This window comes from Callorhinchus milii, unplaced genomic scaffold (assembly GCF_018977255.1).
Source record: "Callorhinchus milii isolate IMCB2004 unplaced genomic scaffold, IMCB_Cmil_1.0 Scaffold1, whole genome shotgun sequence".
In the NCBI taxonomy this organism is placed as follows: domain Eukaryota; kingdom Metazoa; phylum Chordata; class Chondrichthyes; order Chimaeriformes; family Callorhinchidae; genus Callorhinchus; species Callorhinchus milii.
In genome coordinates this window covers 114170377-114195412 of record NW_024704742.1, presented here as the reverse complement: position 1 = coordinate 114195412, position 25036 = coordinate 114170377, and the positions used below count along the sequence as shown (strand labels likewise).

Sequence of the window (25036 nt, the reverse complement as noted above, 5' to 3'; positions counted from 1 at the left end):
ATCGATTGAGGGATACAAGAAAAATACCTAGTTTTTTTTACATATTGACCAGATGGACCAGTAGTCTTTTCCAGGCCTGTACATTCCTATGCTCCTATAAGGAAATATAAACAGTGTGTAACCTGCTATAAATGTCAATCTTGAAAGAAACTTAATTAAACCTATTCCATTAGATGCAGTTGAAAACATCTGGAAGCTGTACATTTGTGCATTAAGGTGCATTTCAATAACTTTCATTTATTCAGTAATTTGCAGTGTTTTGCAGAATAAAATACAGTATAGATTGGTAATATATGTATAAAGGTTATACAATGTTCATAATTTTAACAATATTCTTCAGGCATTTAAGATCATATAAATTCAGATGCTGTAAATTTGCAATAGTTTTGAATACAATTGTTCAATAGCTATGAAACTGATGGGTGACATGCTCAGATCAGAATAAGCCTTGCCCCACACTTCCTATATACCATGAGAAGATGTCAGTGCTGGATTTGTTCTGATTCAAGCACCTTTAGCTTTCAGTGTAGACAGCAGGGAAATCAAATTATAACCTTATGATCTATTTTCCAGAGCAAATTGAGTATATAATGAGACTGTGACTATATTAACAAGCAACTTGAGTGCTTTGAATATATGTAAGCCTTGAAACTCTGGGTGTTTGTGTTTTCACAGCAATGCTTAACTAACTCTATTCAGCGTTTGAACAGGACCGAGTACACTCAATTTGCATCATATGAGCATCAAAATAACCTTAAGAAAGACTTTGTTACAGGTCGCTAACACATGTGAGACACATCACCCAGGTGACTCAGTTGGTTGAATACCAAACTGGAGATCAGAAAATTCTGTGTTTCCCCTCCGGAGACTGATGTAAAACCAGTCCCTCAAGAAAACAATAATAAATTGGTCACTTCAATCCACGATTGTTTGTGGGACACTGCTAAGCGCAATTGACAGCTATGTTTCACCCACAGATATACGGTCAATTCACTTTACAGTATATTCTGTGAAGCGTTTTGAGACGTCTAGAAGATGTGAAAGGTGCTATATCAAATGCAAGGATTATTATTTATTATTATAAAATGAGTACCATGTTTAAATAATATCTTTTCTTGGAGGAGGAAGCAAAGTCTCCCTGGACTTGAACCGGCTCCAAGGTGAAATACCTGGCAAAGACATACAACTCTGAATTAATCCAAAGCCCTGTTGATGGGTGTCCAGCCTAGATCATTGAGATTTGGAGGTGCAGACAGATCCTGTAAACTACCAGCCAAAACACTTGCATGTAGGAGGTTCCTGATTTGTCAAATACCATGAAACAAACCAGTGATTTTCAATGGTGAACTGTGAGATCATAATTTTGTGTAAAACCCAGAGTACAACACCATGTTTTCTATTGTCTGCTGCTGCAGTTTAGGAATAACTTGCGTGGAATGAATATCATCCCAAGGCAGACACACACGCCCATTTATTATTTGAAATACATTTACAAATTCAGTCTAAAATGAGATTGTCCAGGATTTGGTACATAATGGCTCCACCTGCTGGTACAAAAGAGCTTTTTAGGATACAGAAACTGAACAGAATATTCTGATTCGTAAATCAAGGGGACAAATGTTCTTTTAGGTGACTTAAAGGCAATCTTGAAGGTCGATCCTCAAAGGTTATTTCTAAAACACAACAATCTTTGGCGCTTTACGTTTTGCTTTTTGAGCTTTCGAAGACACTGGGATTTCTTGGTAATCAGCACTCATTCCTTTCCTCCATCGGCCAACGGTTAAAACACTGTCACCTGAAGAATGAGAAATTACAGAATTGAGACAATTTTCAAAACACAATTTTTGGGGGAGAAATAAAACCACCACACTGTGGTGGTGATGTCAAGAGATGTCAAACTTTGTTGTATTGAGGAGTGAGAACGGCAGTGAATTGATGTAATTTATTTTTAATGTAGCTGTTTCAAAAAGGGTAAAACTCTACTCTAGGGTTTTGTGATTAACTCTTTACATTCTATAATAGCATTCCCTACAAGCTCAGACAGGGCTATTTTATACAACAGCAGCAATCATCTGAGATAACTAAATGGTGTGCTGCACTCTGGAGTGCCAAAATGCAGTCCTACAATGTAGTATGTCACAGGATTCCAGAGCTATGCTGCTTCTAGGAGGCCATTGAAGGAAGTCCCAGGAGCTCGAAATTCATCTTAGCCTTAGCCTGCAATACTAGTTTGTCTTAAAACTTAAAATTGTAGAAAAACGTAAATTCAGTCTTAATCTGGTTCTTTTTAAAACCCTGTAGAGGGGACTTCCAACTTAATGAATTTAAGAATCTTTCACAGTTCTAAGCAACTTAAACTGTAAGGCCAAATAGTATATCAGGGACTCAAGTTTAGCCTAAGTGTGGAGCAAGAGTCATCATGGCCAAGCTGCTCTCAAGCACCTTCTAGACACCAGACTAAACCACCAACAGTGGAGAGCTGGACAAAGTGGCATATTGGCCACTCAAATTAGTCTGCACATTTGAACAGGAGGAGGTCATTTGGTTTGTTGTGCTTATTTAGCCATTTTATTAAATCATAGTAGACCTTGGGATTAATCTCCTGGCCTTTTCTGCACATATCTTAATATCCTTAATTCCCAAGTATCTATCTCCTTCTAAACATCCAACCCATTCTGTAACATGTAATTTGTGAACATCATATAGGACAAAGCAACTGCGACATCTTCCTCATGGTTGAAGGTTTCCCCCCGTACTTCCCTTTATTGTTTGGGCAAGTATTTTAAGTTTTGCTCTCTTGTTATTGAACTACACTTGACTCTGTTTAACACATGTGCAATAGGGTTTTTATTTGCACTTGAGAGAAATATAGGCCTGACAGAGAAAGGGTAATTTCTACATGCCTAATAGTACATAGTACGTAGGTCCCTGCAGTGTGAGACACACTATAGTACACGTTCCATGATGCTACACAACTTCAGGTTGTCTGCTCGTATCATCTTTACTGGTCTTTCATTTAGATCGCACCATTTGTCACACAAGAGTAAGTCACTGAAACAAACAGGATCATAAAAAACATATTGATCGAATTATTACCCTTGAAACTCAGTCCCAGCATTTAATGTCTGTTTACACTTTTATGATAGTTTGCTCAATCTGTCTGAAAATAATTAGATTACAAAGAGGTCCCCTAAGAAATATCAGGATGGACATGATAAAACAATAACTTAAAAGTATCTTAAACCTAAAATTCCTCTAAAGGCAGGCAATTATATTGTACTGAGCCAGCAAAATAAGAGTGGTTTGTGAACTACAAAGAGCAGTTGGTTAACAACTGGCCTTTTGTGTAGGGACCTGGGCTTGAACCCACAATGCCAGATAAACTGGATATAAAGCTCTTCTCTCTGCCAACTACATTAAATTATTTTTAGTAACTCCATCACATCTAGAGAGGCCCAATGCAGAGCTGCTCACCATTGACAGTGATTCCAAATCTGGCAACATCCCTCATAGAAATTGTAAGGATGGAAAAAAACTACTATTTTGTTTCTGTATGGTATGCTCTTCTGATCCAGATGTTAAAGGTATAGCACTGGCCAGAGAAGTTCCTGGTCTTCCCCGGTAATGTATTCTACAAAATTTTAGCCACAGGAACATTCAAATAGATTTCTTATTTCCTAGGTTTTAACATGAACTTGAACCCTTCACTGTAGTGAATAATGGATCTGGATCATCTCTGTAAATTCCCTTTATAATTTTGAAAACTTGGGTCACTCTGACATCTCTTTTCCAAACAAGCCCAACCTTCGTACCCTTTCCTCATAACTTAAAGTCCTGATACTTGAATTATGTTTGTTGCTGATCTCTATACCCTCTCAAGGGCAATAACTTCCTATATTAAGTCGCCAGTACTACACAAAGAGCAATTGAGGTGGAGACTAACTGGTACCTTATATGCAATACAACTTCTTTTTAATTTGTATTATTTAATTTGTATTCTCTCTATGTTAATACAACAGAGGAACTTATTTTCCAATTGTTAAACACTGGCAAAGCAATGGGGTTGACAAGTTTCATAGACATATCCACAATAAACCATCAATGCATTTCTTGATAAGAAGACTATAAATGTGTTCTGTTTAACACATACACTCCCCTTTTTTGGTTCGTTACTCTCATACTGATTTGTATAATATATAAACGTCATAATCTAGACCGACACTCCAGTGCAGTACTGGGGAAACACTCTGCTGCAATGTTGGAGGTGCCATCCTTTGGATAAAATTAAACCAATCTGCCTTTTCTGTTTGGTTTAGGCAGATATCAAAGTTGCTATGGCATTATTGCGAAGAGCAAGGAGTTCCCCTGGTTTCTTGGCCAATATTCTTCTCTCACCTACACCAAAATATCCCGTTTAAACATTCCTGTTTGTGTGACTTTGCTTGTACAGATTAACTGCCATATTTGTATCCATAATAGTCAACAAATTTCAAAGCATTTCATTGTGTGAATCAATTTGACATATTTCTCTATGCTTTATCAAATGCAAGTATTATTACAATAACTGTGCTCCCTGCCTACGCACTATGGAAAATTGCAACTCTATACAAATATCCTCTGAACAACCAGATACCACTAACAACAACAACAAGATTACATTTATATAGCGCCTTTCATGTTGGGAGGACGTCCCAAGGTGCTGGATAGTGTACAGCATTCAGATCCGAGCAGGGGTCGGGGGGGAGGGAAAGTGGGGTGGTTGATGGCATGGTCGAAGAGGAGGGCCTTGAGGCGGGACTTGAAGGAGGCTAAGGAATACATGATAATACATGAAAGAGAGGGAAGCATACGTGAGAGAAGGTGTAGAGGAGTATAGGGGGGAGCCTAGGCTAGTGAGAGGGGTTAAGGATGGGTGGAGACTTATGTGGATTATAAACAACATGGAGTAGATGGGTTGAATGGCTTGGTTTGATGTTGTAAATTCTCTGTAGTTGTGAACAGGAGACCTAAACTAACCAATTAAATTGGTAAAATTTGATCCCTGCAGTCAGTCCCAACCACAATTACAAAATTAACCTATAATAATAATCATAATCCTTGCATTTTGATATGGCGCTTTTCACGTCTATCTAGACGTCCCAAAGCGCTTCACAGAATATACTGTAAAGTGAATTGACTGTATATTTGTGGGCGAACGCGGCAGCCAATTGCGCACAGCAATGTCCCACAAACAGTCGTGGATTGAAAATGACCAATTTTATTATTGTTTTGTTTTTTCGGAGGGATTATTATTAGGCGTGTAGAGTAAGAAAACTTCCCAAGGTTTCGCCCTGCCTGGAATTGAACTCAGGTCTCTCACTTGCAAAGCGAGTGCTCTAACCACTGAGCTGCAGGATTTCACTATACCTTCATAACGTACCAGACCATTGCTATCTCATCCACGTGGCTATTCTTTGTGTGTGAGCCAAGAAAGTAACCTTTGGCAGACAATTCAACAGTGACTAAATCACCGACAAAACCAACCTATCCCCCCTCCATCCCCCCACCCCCTCCCCCCTGCCGACTGCCATACTTGTCCATTTTCAAGCTGAGAAATCTGAAAGGGAAATTTTTTTCCTTTATTAGTCCATAAGCCCTGAAGACAACTCTAAACATCAAAACTGATACCCTAGTTGAGATATACTAACACAGTTTGGACCATGATCCAAACTTGCTACCTTCTGCTCTTGGCTAACAACCAAATATACAGCACAGAAGGAGGCCATTTGGCCTATCATACCTGTGCTGGTTTCTGGAAAAGTTATTCATTTTATCCCATACTGTTTTATATTTCTGCTTTGCCAGATATTTATCTAATCCCTTTCTAAAAGCTAATATGTATTCTGCATTAACCACTATTCTAGGTAGGTCATTCGATGTGCTAATGACCTTCTGTGTAAAGAAAAATCTAACTTATCTTTGTTCTTTTAGTATTTACCTTAAATCTATAATATTAAGTATTAGTACTATGGTATAGTGCTAATATTGTGTGAAGCATTTGGAGACTTTCATACCCACTATGCCACTGGGTGAGCTAGATTATTCTGTGGGGGTTCAAGGCAGAAAATTCCATCTCTCACTCTGTTTTCCTCCTTCTGGTTCTGGTTCTGATCCTCTGGTTCCTCGGGTGACTGGTGCTTCAAAGATTTACAAAGAATGTACAGCTGGAAAAAGGCCATCGGACTAACCAGCCCATGCAGTGTTTATACTCCACACAAGTCTCCACCCACTCCTTACTCCCTTCATATTCTTCTATTCCCCTGTCCCTCGTGTGAAAGGACAGGGGACAAGCCTCCTCTTGAATACTATCTGATTCAACCACCACTTCAGGCAGTGAGTTCCACAAACTTGTTATCCTCTGCATGAAGTACTTCCTCTTAAATTCTCTTTTAGATCCCCTAGTCACTACGTTATACTTGTATTTCCCTCTTAAACGTCTCTTTAGCAAAAAAAGCCTAACCTATCCAGTTTACCCTGACAGCTGTAACAAGGCAGTTTCAACCAATTGACAATCTTATAGCAACAAAGCTCTGAAGATACAAATCTGGCTTTATTACACCTGTAATTTACACATACTCAATCTTTTCATCAATGTATTTACATTTTGAAGGTACACAAGAAGCATCGGACTGCTTGTACCACTGCCAATGACAGAAATGATGACATTAATGGTGTGTTTTGGTGCCATTAGTTAGCAATTATAGCATTGAATAGTCAATTAGTTCTCCAGGATCAATATGTAGTCTCCTCTGAAATCCCAGTGTAATTCATGTTTTGTCTTACTTACTTGTGTTCTGATGCTCTGGGCAGTCTTTCTGAAAATGCTCCACTGAGCCACATAGCTTGCAACACCGTCCTGTAAAATAGCATCGAACAAACAATTTAGCAGGTGGCCTCAAAGTATTGAATATCTTTCAGCATTTGCAAAACTGCAATAAAAAAAAATATTTGGATGAGATTTTCTACCATAAGTTAAGTTACATCTCATTCCTGAAGAACTTGACTACTAACTGATGGTAATGCCATCACTTTTCATGTCTCACTGACAGTTTTAGTATAACCCTGTTTGCTGCAGTACTTGTTGCAATCATACATTACTTAAAAAAGCTAAACAATTGTGTAGGGTATACATTACAACATTGCATTATGAAAGAAAACACATTTCTTTCACGATTTGGCTCATCGTCCCAGTTCTAGCTATGAGTAGAAAAATTAATATTTTACTATAAAGGAGAGCTGATTAAGGAGATTAAGTGTTTTCTTTGTGAGGGTCAATTTCTGACAGCTCAAAATGTATGACTTCCTCAATCAGCTCCTTTACCCATGTCCTCAGCGCCTAGTCAAGCCTGGTTTGGGATAGCCATTGCAAGCTCCATTGAACCATACATCAAACAGAATTGTTTTTGTGGTTACTCTAAAATGTTCTGCATTGAAACCCAGTTACAGTGAAAGACCACATAGTGAAAAGTGCCAATCTCCCAATTCATGGGTTTGGGAATTCCAAAATTACTTCCTGTTTATTGTGAAAACAAAGCACTAATCTTCCATTGTTGAACCAATAAGGATCAATGGCTTGGAACGTATAGATCAATGCAAATTGATGTCCAAAGATGAAGCACCTAATCTATTTATGTACACTGACTGACTCTCTTAATTATGCCCCTTTAAAAGTGTTAATTCCAATCCGCCTACTGCAAACAACCAATTTCAAGATCACAGTCGTCCTTACGAAGTACACAGTTGTCTCAGATAAGGCTCACAACCTAAAAGGCACAGCAGTTCCTTTGAAATAGTCTCTCTGAATCAATGTCAAGAATTCAGCAATTGTGAAGGAACCAAACTGTTCAATTGAACTGGCTGCTTTCTCCATTTCATCAAACCCGAGCATTGCTGACTGTCAGTTGATAGAGTGACACTCATTGTGAGACAAATGTTGTACTACCAAAAAGATTCCACTGCATTTAGAAAACTACAATTTTAGCTATTTTGTTTCTGGAGATCATTAGTACAATTATAAAGCAGATGGAATTATGGGGTTATACAGTTTTTAAGTGGAAACAATCACTAGTGATGAATGGACTTTTTGGATTTTGTGCCTTTGAAACAAGAAATTCTCTCTTTTTTTACTGGTGGGTCAGAAAGTTCTGAGCTTGCTGAAACCCCAAATACCAAATTTTCTGAACGTATGAGGAGTCATAGTTGCCTGAAACACTTCTTGTAGAAGGTATGATGAGTTTGACACTATTTCAAAAGAGAAGGAAGTTTTTCCCAGTGTCCTAGCCAACAAGCATAAGAACATAAGAAAGACATTCAGTTTGCTTTCCACTGTCCTTGCAATTGCATGACACGTTGTGTCCCAAACTACATATTGTATGCCAAGATATTATTCCTGAGACTAATAAGCAGTCACTAACCTAACAATTGCTTGGTGGTATTGCTGGTGCTGATACTTTTGATGAAAAAGTCACAATACTTGAGAGTGCTTTTTGGCCTTTCAACGGAACAAAGTGCAATAAAAATGCAAGTTGTTTTGTTGCTGGGGGCACACATGACAAAACTTTATTCCAAGTATTGTACTCACACAAACATCTGAGTTATCCAAATACTCACTCATTTCGAAGGAGAAAATAGAAATGTCTAATTTGATCTTGGGAACAGGATACTGGAGACTGACTTTGCAAATTACATGAGCACAGGTTAGCTAATTATCACTGATCTAAGACTTATAAGCACATCCATCACAGAAGTTGGTAAGACTGAAAATCAGAGTTGTTGAAGCTCATGAAATTCAAAGTAGAAACTATTACACGGATTTTTATGTTTAAGGGAACTATCTGGACATAACAGCTGTTATATTAAATGCTCAAATCCTCAATTCTCATTGATATTTATCAAGTGTTGAAGATAAGACCAGACTCACAAAAGTAAAGAAATTAACATGAAGCTGCCTCTAGCATTTGACTGGTCTGCGTTTTACAGGGAGACCAGGTCTGTTTTAATTGGCGTCTTACCAACTTCTCTGCACCTAAAGGTGGGATATTCTAAGCACATAAAAATTGTATTAAAATTTATCAGTCAAGACTGAAGCATAAAATGGTTATGCTCTAAGACTGAAAATACTACAGATTAAGACTGATCTCTCCTTCTTCCATGCTTACGAAACTTTTTTTTTTAAATGTGTAAGAAATCGATACTTTACACTTTTCTATTTATTGCTGCTCATGGCCTAAAAGCCACAGCGGTGTTTTGAAATAGTTTCATTCTCAGCAAAAGTGTTCTCCAGCACCTAACTGTTGAGTTCACAAAATAAGTTAAAATATATTATCTTTCATTATTATTGTTTCTATTTAATTTAGATTAAATACTGAATATTGTGTGAAATACATAACTCCTTCCCTCCCCCAGATATTCCTACCTTCTGCATAAAGTCCCTTTGGGTTGTCCGGGCAGGATCTCGAGAGATGTCCTACTTCTCCACAGACAAAACATTTAGCAAATGGAAATTCTCCTGTAAAAATCAAAGCAGCATTAGTTATTGACATCCTTTGAGGTAAAAATACCAGTTCTGTGTGTGTGTTTATGGGGAGGCTGTCAGCACATTATGTGGATATGGCGATTTGGCAAATAGTAACAACTGATACCTCCCTGGATCAGATTAGTTAACTCAGCACACACCAGAGATTGAAAGTGGGACTATCGTGATCCGTATTGTTCAATTCCACACTGGACAGTAACTTCATCAGTGGAGCCATTGGGAGCTTTCAAAGTAATTTTGAACAGAACTCCAATTCACACACACACATATCTATACACACCACATTTATCCCCTTGTGGTAAGAACTTCCCCAACTCAATTAGTTATCCTGTCTTCCAAACTCATGACGTTAAAATAATAAAATGGTATTCTCAGTAAATAGTGCTAATATTCTTCATATGAGCTAAATTGTGCCTTTACTTTTTTATGCCGACATAGCATAGTTAATGCATATATGGGGTTATATGGAAGGACTTACCTAGAGCAGGATCAATTTTTGCTCTGCACTTCAGAATCTCATGTTCTGTGGAGCCACATCGATAACATATACCACTAGCCACCTCTTGTTCTCCCATGTCCATTTCTGGGCAATCTCCCATCCCATGCCCAGGTTTTCTGCAGTGGAAACATATCTAGAAAAAGGATGAAAACACATCTATATATAACTGGCTACTTAGACTACAGAGTAATCATTTCAGAATGGAGTAAATCATCAGATCAACTAGCCTAGCCTTCCAAATTTCCTTAAGATACTCTTGTATATAAGCAGATGATCAATTAATAGTTTGTAAGTGGTCACTAATATCTCAATAATGACGTTTCTGCACAACAGTCCTGCCTCCTTCCACCTCAAACCTAATATGATATTTTATAAAAATATAACCCTAAGCAGCATACTCAATAACATCTACACATCATTTTTTAGGATTGTCCATAGTTGGGCTCATATACCATTGGCAGTCAGCAATATTTAAAGTGGTTCAATCCAACAGGTTGTTAAAACCATGTTGGCATCACTTAACTACTACTTCTTGATTTATCTTGCCTTCTCTCTGTTCTTTTCAACATGATCTTACACTAAATAATAATAATCCTTGCATTTGATATAGTGCCTTATCACGTCTTCAAGACATCTTAAAGCACTTCACAAAATATACTGTAAAGTGAATTGAGTGTATATTTTGTGGGCAAAATGCGGCAGCCAATTGCGCATAGCAGTGTCCCACAAGCAGTCAATGAGTGACCAATTTTATTATTTTTTTTTGAAGGAATTATTACCCCCGGAAAAGCAATCTGCCAATTGACTAACAATCGGGTTCCAACTCGCAAACAAAGGCGTGTGGAGTAAGGAAACTTGGCCAACGTTTCGCCCTGCCTGGGAATTGAAACCAGGTCCTCTTGCTTGTGAGGGGAGTGCTCTAACCACTGAGCTACAGGACTCCACCTGTAATGCTGTGTCAGTTTAGAATACAGTAAATTCCCGATAATTCAACTCTGTATTAACTTGTCACTACCACTTAAATGATCACACTCTATATATCCCAGCCGCATTAATGTATGTATTTTTACATATGTAATTCGCCAGTCCTGATAACTCATCACTAAGACCTTTTCCCTTGGAGTGATGAGTTATCAGGAGTTTACTGTATAATTCGACTCCAAGTGGAATCACTGCATTTTACTGTAAATCTAATTAAACACTTTGAGTCATTTTGACAACGTGGTAAGGCGCTACATCTAACGCAAGAATTATTAGCATAAAGATGAAATATATGTTTATAAATATCAAAGCAACTCAAAGCATTTAGTGTAATTGTCTTATCCAGTATAGTGACAGTCGCTGCTTTTGTACGCAAACATGGCAGCCATTTTGAGCACTGCAACGTCCCTCAATCAAAGAAGTAAAATGACCAAATTATCTGATAGGTTGTTTGACCAGACATCCAGGTGAAGCTCCTTTTTTTTTGTGTCATGATGTTCACCTGAGGTCAAGCAGTCATGACATTGGTTTAACATTTTATCCGACAACCCCTTTGATAACCAGCTCTCCCCCAGTACTGCACTGGAGTGTCAGCCCAGATTATCAGCTGTCCATAAGTGGAATTTGAACTCACAACCTGCTGACCTAGAGGCGAGTATGCTACCAACTGAGTCAAACATTTAAAAAAAAAGCGACAGAACAAAAAGACACGGATTAATTCCTGACTTCTCGATAACATAACTTTTAATCAGCTTACACTTAGACAGATGTCAGGTGGAGGCTACATTTCCGCTGAGGAATTATGAAGGAAATAAATAAGATGGTGAAACATCTTGGGAATCAAGAGCAGCGTTAGTACAGATAAGGGAGGACACTTCACTGACTTTTCTCTGCCAGGGCAAGAACAAAAAGAAGACAAGAAAAACAGCAGGAAAGCACTGAAGGTAATGGATAAGATTAAAAATGGCAATACAAGCACTTGGCAGCGGCCTGTGGGTTGCCAGAGTGCTCATTTCTGAATGCAAATTCCTTCAGCTATAAAATTAAAACCAAGACCAGCACTGCTGCTGTGATGATACACTTCATTAAAATTATTACACTTCAGGTCAGAGACTGAATGAATACCAGATTTGTATTTCTAGTATTAAAGTGCATCTCATGCCCAGCACAAGATATTTTGACGTCTAAAAATTTTGTATGTCACATTTTTAAATCTGCCCCTGGAATTCACGATTTGCATATTAAAAAGCTCTAATTAATGATTTCAATATCCCGCTGATGACTAAATAATTCTAATTTTAAACATGAATTTCTTAAATTTATTATATTGATCCTGTATGGACGTCCAGTAATTTAATGCGCAAACAAATTGTAACTAGGGGCAGGAGGACATGGGTTGGTGCACAAGATTTCCATTAAACCATCTGAGTTGTCAAGGAATAGGTAGAGATTAAACAGACACTTTTCTGTGGATTTGTTTCAATATTATTTCAAACTCCATCCCAGACCCTTTGCCTCGCTCCTTCCCTTGCCTTCTTTAAGGCCCTCCTCTTCCGTCATGCCTTTGGCCACCCTCTTATCCTCCACCCTCCCTGATATCAACCCTGCTGCTCAGGTCCAAATCCCTGACTTTCGAGCGACTTGGGATGTCCTCCCGTCATGAAAGGTAATTTTGTATTGTATTATGGCAAGCTATTCCAGCTACGAGCTGCCAGAATGTTAAAATGATAAAAAAGAAAAAACACTCTGGGAAGGAACAAACTTGAACATTTTAGCACCTTTAACTTCAATATGCTCCAGTGTGCTTCACGCAATTATTGTCATGGGTAGTGACATTTTTTTTTGTTGGCGAATATGGTGATTTATGACTTTAAGTCAGCACAGGATTCCACAAGATTGGTTACCCAATTGTACTGAACTGTATTACATTACATCTACACTATAGGAACTGTGTTTTATAATTTCCAGCAATGTGTGTCTTTAAGTGAATGGTGCAATGGAAGCAAAGTCAGTTCAATGGGACAAGCTTTTTTTGAATGTTGCTGATTTCTGCAAAAAACCTAAATTAAGTGGAAGAATTTGTCATGAATAATAGTTCTTTAATGATGTTATCATATAGATATATATACATATATATATAGAGAGAGAGACCGATAGACAGCAAGATATTCTGTAAGCTTTCTGGTGTTCAATCTGAATTTGAGTCTGATCCAAGGAAGTAAAAGTAAGCCAAAATTGACAGCTCCGCCCAATCATTATTCAACTGTTGAAAAGTTAGTTCCATAACTAGTAAGCACATATTTAAAAGAATATGCCCAAGACTGGCCATTCAGTGGTCTCATCTATAACATGTTCATAAATTCATATTCTTATTTTTTGGAACATTTGATAAACTTTTTATGAATAATAATGCAATATGTGTCTCTCCCTTCCATCCCCCATTAATGAAATACTTATCCTAATCAAAATATGGTTGCTGAGACACATTTCACGATGCCTAGCTTCAGTGCTCTTCACTGAGCTCAATGGTGCACCTCTGTCATTGTAAGTTGCTTAGTGTAGTACAACTTGAACTTGTCTAATTCCTAAGGTAACTCGCAATAATTCCACACTCCATGCCCTATTGGTTAAAAGGTGATCGAACACAGCATGCAGATATACTGGAATCAAAAGTCCACTTTGACAGTTTTTTAAGTGTATAAGAAGTGGAATACAACCTGCATTTCTCTGACTATTTCTCAATTGCTCAGATACTCCTATGTTTTCAATGGGAATTCAGTGGGAATTGAGCGTGGGGGGGTGGGGGTGCGAGAGGGGTAAACCAGAGGCAAAAAGTGATTGTGGAGCATTTAGTTTATGTTAATAAACCTACGAGAAGCATCTACAAACAGCTATAGTTTATTTGTTGCTGACCAGCCACCACTTAGCAGCCTGCAGGTTATGAAACCTGCTAATGATGTTCATCTACTATAATGCCCACTGGTTTGTGAACCATCAGATAATGAATATGTTCCTGTATGCTTAACATATAAAAATACTCAGTTAACTTCTCTACAGTAAATCCTATAAAGTGCTTTGAGACAGTGATGATGCGATAAGGCGCTATATCAAATACAAGGATCATTATTAAAATCCAAGGATTATTATAACAAGCAGCAGTGTATGATCAGAATCTCATAACTGTGAGCCTTCTAGATTGCCCTCCTAAGTATGATGATTTTCCACGCATGCTTTTCAGCCAACTTTACCCATTTTCCTCACTACCTGAATGACTCTTTTTAAACAGTGCTGCACTTATACATTCAGCTTGGGAGCCGCTTTCGATCACTGTTACTTGATGATTCATGTGTGGGTTTGTCTGAAGAATGTCAGGATTGTTTGGACAATGTAATTTGAAAGATTGAATTATTACTTATGCCTTAACATCACTAATCAGGATGTTATTACAGACAATCAGATGGTTCCAAACTCTACTGACATTAATAAGAGGCAATATTAACTAAATTATTGATGTATAAAGTCACAAGCAATCAAACATTTTTAAAATGCCACATAATGAGGATAAGTATATTCAGTATTTGAGAGCTATTTTCTGACTCTACATAATATCCTGGCTGTGATTTGTCAGTTTTCATCAAGTTAAAGTGTCAGATGAAAAGATGGGATTTTCTTTATGTTTGCTTAATATTCTTCTGCACCCTGGAGGAGTAAAATGTAGGTCTTGCTTGTAATTCGCTAAGCTCCTGATCTCATCTTGTTTCTCTAGGGAGTTATTAAATGAAGCCAACACTGTAGTACACTTATGACAGCATTATTCTCTGTGATTATTCAGTTTGTTTCCCCCTCCCACCCCATTAGAATAGCTGGTGTTAGTGATATTTTTCAGTGAAGCATTCTCAGTAATCTCATTTAATAATAATAATCCTTGTATTTGATATAGTGTCTTATCACGTCATTGAGCTGTCTCAAAGCGCTTCACAGAATATACTGTCAATTGACTGTATATGTTTTGGGCAAAATGCACAGGGGTGTCCCACAAACAGTCGTGGATTGAGTGACCAATTTATTATTATTATTTCTTTTAAGGCATTATTTATATGATTTACGACACATAAACAACAAGAATTTTAATTAAAAAACGTAACTCATTGTCCAACAGAAATCCATAGCAGATATAGAGTTACAACACTTAATCATCTCATATATGGGGATGATTTAATTACTTATCAGACCCTGAATTATACTATTCTCACAAGATTAAATTGGTGCCTTACACATTTTTGTATGAAATTCTCTCTGGGACAAAGCTCAGTCTAAAAGGTCAAGTAGCACTTCAACTGGATTTCTGAATAGGGACAATGTTAATTGGATAAAGGCTGAGAAACAGTACACCTGCTTTTTTTTTTAACTGTCTCAATTTCACTTTAAGGCTATATACAAGGTCCTCTGGTTTCTCATTCTTCATCTCCATTTCACTGCAGCCTTGCTAAGAATAAGACAACTACTCTATTACATTTTACAATTTACATTTATATAATAATAATTATTATTATTATTTACCTCTCCGACCTATTATCCCCCTACTTACCTGCCCGTACCCTCCGTTCCTCTGGCTCTGGTCTGCTCCACATCCCCCACCCCAACTGCCCTACCATCGGTGGTCGGGCCTTCAGCCTCTCAGCCCCGAGGCTCTGGAACTCCATCCCCCCGTGCCTTCGCCTGCTTCCTCCCTTTCCTCCTTCAAGGCCGGTCTCAAGACCTTTCTCTTCAACCGTGCCTTCAGCTCCCCTCTCGACTCTCTACCTCCTACTCGCTCCCTCCCTTCCCTCCCCTCACCCTGACCATTTCCCCCTTGCTCGGGGCCCGACCCAACTGTCCAGCGCCTTGGGACGTCCTCCCGACGTGAAAGGCGCTCTATAAATGAAATCTTGTTGTTATAATTAATCCTTGCATTTGATATAGCGCTTTTCACATCTTCTAGATGTCCCAAAGCGCTTCACAGAATATACTGTAAAGTGAATTGACTGTATATTTGTGGGCGAACGGGGCAGCCAATTGCGCACAGCAGTGTCCCACAAGCAGTCGTAGATTGAAAATGACCAATTTTATTATTGTTTTTGGTTTTTTGGATGGATTATTATTTGGAGGGATAATGCCTTTCATGTGGGGAGCATGTCTCAAAGCACTTGTCAACATCAAGAACTTGCATTTATATACCTCCCTTCACCGGATGGAGAACTTAATTGCTACCTGGACAAATGAGCTGGAGGTGGGTGGCAAGGGGTGGGGAGGCGAACGATGACCAAAAGCTCAGTCAAAAACGTAAGTTCTGAGCTGGGCCACGAAAAAGGGTAGGGAACAAGTCGGAGGGAGCAAGTCGGAGGGAGCAAGTGAGTCAGAGCAACTCTGGGAGATCCAGAGTGACAACACAATAGCTTAAAGCCTGCTTGTCAATGGTAACGCAGATAGGGAGGGGAACATTAATCAGGCCATCATTTGTGGAGTCCTGTAGCTCACTTTGGAGTCCTGTAGCTCAGTGGTTAGAGCACTCGCTTTGCAAGCGAGAGACCTGAGTTCAATTCCAGGCACAGGGCGAAACCTTGGGCAAGTTTCCTTACTCCACACAGAGCCTAATAATAATCCCTCCGAAACAAAACAATAATAAATTGGTCATTTTCAATCCACCACTGTTTGTGGGACATTGCTGTGCGCAATTGGCTGCCGCGTCCACCCACAAATATACAGTCAATTCACTTTACAGTGTGTTCTGTGAAGCGCTTTGGGACGTCCTCCCGACGGGAAAAGCGCTATATCAAATGCAAGGATTATTATTATTTGCTGATTGAAGGTAGTGGCTGGGTTGGTATGGTTGAAGATTGCAGAGGTTGGGGGGAGTGAGATAGTGGAGCGATATGAATGTGAATCGAATTCAAGATCCTCATCTTCACTTTCAAGGCCACCTGTGGCCTTGCCCCCTTATACCTCTCTGACTTGCTGACTCCCTAACAACCTACCCGCTCCCTCTGTTCAGCGGGCTCCGGCCTGCTCCATGTTTCCCACCCGACCTGCCCTACCATCGGTGGCCGGGCTTTCAGGCTCTCTGCCCCCACACTCTGGAACTCCATTCCCACGGCCCCTTCACCTCGCTTCCTCCCTTGCCTCCTTCAAGGCTGGTCTCAAGACCCTTCTCTTCGATCGTGCCCTTATTCACCCTCCCACCTCTCTGCCTTCCCTCATCCCTACACCACCCCTCCCCCATCCTCGGGTCCTGACACCTGACTGTCCAGCGCCTCGAAGAGTCTGGTGCAGGAGAGTATACATGCTGCAGAGCACTGGATGTACTGATTAAGGTAATTACAGTAATGAATAAATGCTGAGCTTTCTTACTGTGACCTCTGAATTTACTTTAAATTGAAAATTTACCATGGCATTTTTCTTCTGAACCTGCCTCTTCAGCCTTCTGTCCTCTCGTCTCTGGTCCTTTTTCAGAGCAAGTGCCGGGTCAATCGCTACTGTTTCACTGACGGCAGGTATCACTGTTCCCCTGTGGAGAACCTGACCAGTCTCCTTCAGATAATCCATGAACCCATTGACATCCTCACTCTGATACTCTTCTTTCTTGTGATACCAGTCACTTTCTTTGGGTTTAAAGGTTTCTGCCTTGTTACCACCTCTTTTGTTTGGCGGCCACTCTTGATCTGGTCTCTTTTTTGACTTTGCAGCATGTGGACCATTACCACAACCGTGTTTCATCTGGGCCCATGGTGTAGCTTCGAGGGGCTTCTTTCTGTGAACATTATTGGCACGAGCCCAGCGAGTCATTGCTTTTTTCCCCTGTCACCCTGCAAAATAAAAGAATGTTAACTGACCACGAGCAGTATAAATTTTACTGTAATAATTGTATAAATGAAGGGTATTGCCTGGAATTTGAAATAGGTTTACATTTTGATCATACAGCTATTGTGATCATCCAGTCCAAAGGACACATCTGCTATAGGTCTCCCTCGGGCCAGCATTTATGTAGATCTAGCTTTGCAGCCAAATGCTGTACTGAGAAAAGAGATACAACTTGGCAGTGGCTTGTGAAAATCGAGACAGCTGATTAAATGTTAAGTATTGCAATCGAACGATCCTATCAAACAGAATCAAGCATCTGACTGGTTATGTTATGTCAGTGTTTGAAGAGTACTGGCCTCTCTACACAATGGGACAAAATGTTAAGACAGCTATACATGCAAGACACACAACCCAGAATCGGATTCATCTTTGATGAAGTGTCACATCTAAACTTTGAGCCTAAAGTATCCTCTTGCTTGTTCTTAAAAAAACGTTGCACTCCATCACTGTTTATGGAACTTGCAATGCGCAATTTAGCTGCAGAGTTGGCTCACAAAACACACATTCGTTGCACTTGTCAGTATTGTATATCCTGTGAAATAATGGCTTTATGCCTATACTTTACAGTGAAAAGCAACTAGCTTAAAAGAGACCCAAGGTGTAGTTTGGCAAATCCATCGTGTTCAAATCCATTCACTCCCTGGCACCTCCCTACATCTCCGACCTCCTCACTCCCCAATCCAACAACCGGCGCCTCTGCTAAACTGGCACCGGCCTCTTGCTTGTCCCTCGCACCCACCTCCCCATCGTCAGAGGTCGCGCTTTCAGCCACTATGCCCCAAAACTCTGGAACACTCTCCCTCAATCCCTCCGCCTTGCCCCTCTTTCAAGTCCCGCCTGAATATTTTCCTGTTCGACCGTGTTCATGGCCACCTCCCACTGGCTCGGAGTCAGGCTCTGCCACTCTTAAGCGCTCTGAGACTCTATCCTGCGAGGAGGGCACTATATAAGTGCAAGTTGTTGTTGTTTTTCAGGTGCTGATCCACCTCTTAATCATTTCCAGCATTTTGTATTTTATTTCAGATTTTGCAGATCCCAGTTATTCTTTACCATTTAATAATAATAATCCTTGCATTTGATATTTAGTTGAGAGACAGGTAATAATATCTGTAGTAATCATCTATTTAGAAATGAATGATACACAACATGAGCTGCAGTTACAATAATATTTATCCTTGCAATTGATCTAGCGCCTTATCACTTCATTAAGACATCTAAAGCACTTCACAGAATTCACTGTAAAGTGAATTGACTGTATATTTTGTGGACAACATGCACACAATAGTGTCCCACAAACAGTCATGGATTGAGTGACCAAATTATTATTATCATTTATTTATTGAAGGGATTATTACCCCCCAGAAAAGCGACCCGTCAATCAACTAACAACTGGGTTCCTACTTACTGCTAGGTAAACAGAAGTTTGTGGAGTACAGAAACTTGCCTAAGGTACCTTCTCAAGAGCATAGTATTTTTAAATGTATAGTATATAATAAGAACATAAGAAATAGGAGCTGGTGTAGGCCTTTCGGCCCCTCGAGCCTGCTCCGCCATTAAATAAGTTAATGGCTGATCTGCTAACCTAATTCCATTTAGCTGCCCTATCTCCATATCCCTTAACCCCTTTAGTTTTTAATAATAATAATCCTTCCATTTGGTATAGCATCTTTTCACATCGGGAGGACATCTCATAGTACTTCACAGGACATATTGTAAAGTGGAGTATTTTGTGGGCAAGCGCAGCAGCTAATTTACAAACAGGAATGTCTCACAAACAGATGTAAAGTGAATGACCAATGGGGATTGTTGGCCAGATACTGGGAGAAACACCTTTCCCTTTTTGAATAGTGCCATGGATAGTTAACATCCACCTGAACAGGCAGGTGGGGTCTCAGTTTTCCTTATATGAAGGATGTGAGTTTCTCCCAGTGACTTGGCCAACAATCCCTCAAATTAAAAAAAATTGTTGCTCTCCATAAACTGTTTATGGGTCTTGCAATGCGCAATTTAGCTGCATCGTTCGCCCACAAAACACACATTTGTTGTAGTTTTCAGTACTCTATATCCTGTGAAATATAAGTTTTATGCCTATACTTTACAGTGAAAAGCAACTAGCTTAAGAGACAAGGTGTAGTTTGGCAACAACTTTATCTTGAACAAACTAACCAGATTATATGCGCTACATTTATACAATCTGATGTGTTTAAAGTTATTAGTTATTTATCCAGACCTATGCAGAAGCTATGGGGAGTGAAAAAAAAGTAAGGAGAACAGTAAGGCGAATATTGTCTGGGAAAGGACAAATTAGCTGAGAGTGTGATAGAGGTGGGGTTATTTTTATAATAATAATAATAATCCTTGCATTTGATATAGCGCTTTTCACGTCGGGAGGATGTCCCAAAGCGCTTCACAGAGCACACTGTAAAGTGAATTGACGATATATTTGTGGGCGAATTGCGCACAGCAATGTCCCACAAACAGTCATATGGATTGAAAATGACCAATTTATTATTGTTTTGTTTTTTTGGAGGGATTATTATTAGGCTCTGTGTGGAGTAAGGAAACTTGCCCAAGGTTTCGCCCTCTGCCTGGAATTGAACTCAGGTCTCTCACTTGCGAAGCGAGTGCTCTAACCACTGTACTTTTTGTACAGGACTTGAATGTGGACCTTGCCTGCTAGAAGTTTGGGAGATCAGAATCACAAATTCACAGACACATCAGAAATAGTGAATTGAGGAATACGAAGAAAACAACAACAAGATTGCATTGATAGAACGCCTTTCACGTCGGAAGGACGTCCCAAAGTGCTGGAAAAGTCTGGGAAATGGGACTGGAAAGATTTTTTTGGTCAGCCAGGTGTCTAACACATGCAGAAACCCATCACCATGCTTAAGAGTATTCAAACCAAACTGAGAATTCCATGCATCCCACCTACACATGGAAATTCCAGAGATAATTTGTTGGAATGGAATGCGCCCTCTCCCCCTGGAGGGACGCCTCCTGCTTACCTAATTTCGGAAAGTATTAGGCACAGGTTGGCAAGAGCCACAGCTTGGAACCCCAGAGTGTACGTTAGGGTATTGCTGGAGTCTAAACAGCTAAAATTACATAACTTGCCATTGATAGCGCTGTCCGGCAAGCTTTCCCGCTGCTTGTTCAGTTAGGACCACCCTACCCGTTAGGTACTAAAACAGAAGTTGCTGGGAACACTCAGCAGGTCGGGCAGCATCTATAGACAAAGGAAAGTGAGTCAATGTTTCGGGCCACGACCCTTCGTCAGAACTGGGGCATGTTGGGAGGGAGAGGCTTTTAAGAGCTAACAGAGAGAGGGGAGGCAGGGCAAGGAAGACAAAGAAGAAAGTGGGGTAGAGGACAGGGAATGATGGGTTAAAGAGGTGTTAATAATGCAAATCAAAGGGGGTGGGGGGGGGGGGGTGAGACAGAAAATTGCAATAAAATAGGCAGATTAGAGAGAAAAGGTGTGTCTGGGACCCAGATGATTGGTAATGGTCACAGAAGAGGGGGAGGGGGAAGGTGAGCTGTTATGGTCTGAATTTATTGCAATCAATATGGAGGCCAGAGGACTGTAAGGTCCTTAGCAGATAAATGAAGTGCTGTTCCTCGAGCTTGCACTGTGGCTCATTGGAACAGGGTAGGAGACGATGGATGGAGAGGTCAGAGTGCGAGTGGGAGGGAGAGTTGGTGGCAAAAAAACGGAAGCTAGGGGTTGTGCTTGCAGACAGAACGGAGGTATTGGGCAAATCGATCACCCAATGCCTGTTAGGGCTTTGGCTTGCAGGGTTAACAGGCTTGGGATGATTACTTGCCCCAGTGACTAGTCTGCCCTTCCAAATCCTGCTGATGAACAGGCTGGCTGTGCTGTCAGCAGAAGTGCCCTGGAAACTCTATATTTGCCTTCACTCACAATTCAAGAACCACTGACTGATTCTGCTCTGACTGATTCTGTTCTGACTGATTGCCTGTCAGACATCCAGTTCTGGATAAGAGCTTCCTTTAGTTGAACGTCGACAAGACTGAGTCGCTCCTGTCAGCACCTTCTCGCCTCAAATATCGATCTACATGGATGCCTGCTTCCCACCCTGCCCTCCTCCCTCCCCGATCCTGACCCGCAGCTCGGTTTCGAAGCTCTGTCTGTCCAGCGCCTTGGAACATTCTCCTGATGTGAAAGGCGCTATACAAACAAAATTTTGTTGTTGTTGCAACTCTACCTCAGAGCCGGTGTGGAACCTCGGGAGTCTTGTTTGACTCTCAACTGTCTTTTAAACTCCACATCTGTGCCTTGACTCCCACCTCTGCAACATTACCCACCTCCGCCACTACCTCTACCCTTGGGCCACCAAGACTCTAATCCATGCATTCATTACGTCCAGTCTAGATTACGCCAACTCTCTGCTTGCCATACTCTCACCTCCTCCCTTCATAAGTGCAGACTATCCCGAGCTCTGGAATTCGTGTTCTCTCCCGCACTAGGATCCATGAGCCTATCACACCTTTTTTTTAAAAAATCACCTTCATAATAATATTCCTTGCGTTTGATATAGCGCTTTTCACGTCTTCTAGACGTCTCAAAAGCACTTCACCGAATATACTGCAAAGTGAATTGACTATATTTATGGGCGAAACTCAGCAGCCAATTGCCCACAGCAGTGTCCCACAAACAGTTGTTGATTGAAGTGAACAATTTATTATTGTTTTTTTTCTTGAGGGATTATTATCAGGCGTGTGGAAACTTGCCCAAGATTTTACCCTGCCAGGAATCAAACCCAGGTCTCTTGTATCCGAGGAGAGTGCTCGGATACACCACTGAGCTGCAGGAATCCACAACTCGACACCACTGGCTCCCCATCCCTCAAAGAATTGTGTTGAAGGTCCCTGCCCTCAGCTTCAAATCCCTCCAGTCTTTCCGTGTCCTATCTCTGCAAACTTCTAAAACCTTACCGACCCGCCCGCTCATCGGGCACTGGCCTGCTTCATGATCCCCAACCGCCACATTATCACAGTCTATCTGCTCCTATCATGACGACAGCTCCCTCTAACATCCAAAACATTCCCAGGTTCATTGCACTGGATTGAAGATAATCGTTTTGAATGTATTTTATGAGCTGGGAAATGTTTAAGATCCACCTGAGCCGCTAAGTTTGGAGACGGGTTTCAATGTAAATGTGTCACCCATTTGTTATAAACTTGCAGTGAGTGACTCAGAGAGAAAGCCAGGGCCGAAATCACACAAAACTGATCAAACAAGAGGATGAATTAATTACAAATGAATTGTAAATTCACAGAAAATCTTCTCTGTGGTTTTGATTGAATTTCAGTCACAGCAAAACTTTCTTGAAATGTTTGCAATTGTCTCCCCCCCCCCCCACCCCACACACACACACACCCCACACACACATAACTCCCCCACACACACAACTACCCCCACATCCACAACTACTCCCACCCCCCCCCCACACACACCCCACACACACACAACTCCCCCACACACACCCACCCCCCCCACACTCACACTCCCCCCTACACACACACACACACACAACCACCCCACATACACAACTACTCCCACCCCACACACACCCACCCCACACACAACTACCCCCACATCCACAACTACTCCCACCCCCCCCCACACTCACACTCCCCCCCTACACACACACACACACACACAACCACCCCCACATACACAACTACTCCCACCCCCCCCCACACACACACCCCCCACACACACAACTCCCCCCCACACTCCCCCCACACCCACCCCACACACAACTACCCTCACATCCACAACTACTCCCACCCCCCACACACACACCCCCCACACACACACACCCCCCCACACACCCCCCACACCCACCCCACACACACAACTCCCCCCCACACTCCCCCCACACCCACACCCCCCCCACACACACAACTCCCCCACACACACTCCCCCCCTACACACACACAACCACCCCCACATCCCCCCCACATACACAACTACTCCCACACACACCCCCCCCCCACACACACCCCCCACACACACATCCCCCCCCCACATACCCCACCAAACACACACACACACACTTCAATATTCATCGTTAACACTACAACAGGATGAGAGATAAATCAATAAAACCACAAGACAATTAAATACATCAGACAATGATACATTACTATAAACTACCGACAATGATACATTAATATAAACTGTCATATCGGCTGAGGCTCAGCCTCGTGCCCCTTTTTTTTTACCAGAGAAGAACCCGCTTCCGGAGTCCCAGTGTAAAGGCTCCGTCCGCTCCTGCACCGGGATATTGGTTCCTACCCCGCACTGCCCTCCCCCCACAGGAGGAGACAGAGGCAGCAGCACAGTCTGACCGGGTTGGGCGGCTTCACGCCCAATTGGGCGGGTTTTGTTCTGTGCATTATAAAAAAAAGTCTCTCATCGTGTGCCTAATTTTTAACATTTTTAATTTAAACTTGCAAAACTTTTTTGTGCCTGTCATCTCCTCCCCCCCACTTTGATGATGACCTTTTCTTTGTTGACTTATTTTTTTCAACATTAGGACATTGTTAAGAGTAACCCTTCTGATGTCTGGACAATAAGAGAGATGGAATGAGAACAGACTATTCTGCCATACAATGCACTTCTACAGACCATTGGCAATCCACCATATTGCAGTCTCTATTACACCAATTTAATCTTCTGGAGGAACGTTTCTGCAGTTTCTCTCTCCCTAAATGTGAATCAAATAAACCTCTAGAATAGTTCTTCTATAAATCCCTGACCAGCTGCCATTCTCAAATTAACAATATCCTAATTTCAGCAGCTCAGGAAACATCATGTTCCGCACCGTATTGAATCATCTCATGTCATGTAAAGATGCAAAGGCAACCGAGAAGCACTAAGACAGTGTACCTTGGGAGGTAGGAGAGAAACAGATGGTTAGGAAAACGGTAACTGGATGGCCAGAGAGTCAGTAGATCAGATAGGTAGATCCAACAATTTGGCCTTTGGAAAAGTGATCTGTAGACTTTTAGAATATTACAGTGGAAATCTAATCATTGATAGACACGGCCTC

The 25036-nt window shown here is 40.9% G+C and overlaps 1 protein-coding gene across 6 annotated transcripts; it reads right to left on the bottom strand.

Annotated features, from left to right (window-relative positions):
• Nucleotides 1–203: 203 nt before the first annotated feature.
• zcchc9 (zinc finger, CCHC domain containing 9) lies at nucleotides 204–24263 on the bottom strand. Of its 6 annotated transcripts, none has more exons than XM_007899752.2 (7): nucleotides 24207–24244; nucleotides 17997–18104; nucleotides 17478–17896; nucleotides 10053–10206; nucleotides 9455–9547; nucleotides 6827–6895; nucleotides 204–1795 (listed from the first exon to the last, which is right to left on the bottom strand). In XM_007899752.2, exons 3-7 carry the CDS (start codon nucleotides 17874–17876, stop codon nucleotides 1674–1676), a joined length of 837 nt encoding a protein of 278 aa, XP_007897943.1. In that variant the 5' UTR covers nucleotides 17877–17896; nucleotides 17997–18104; nucleotides 24207–24244; the 3' UTR covers nucleotides 204–1673. The 6 variants fall into 6 exon arrangements, with proteins under 6 accessions (XP_007897943.1, XP_007897945.1, XP_007897944.1 ...); XM_007899754.2 differs by having other exon boundaries at nucleotides 18010–18104; XM_007899753.2 differs by having other exon boundaries at nucleotides 17997–18099; nucleotides 24207–24239.
• Nucleotides 24264–25036: the final 773 nt, after the last annotated feature.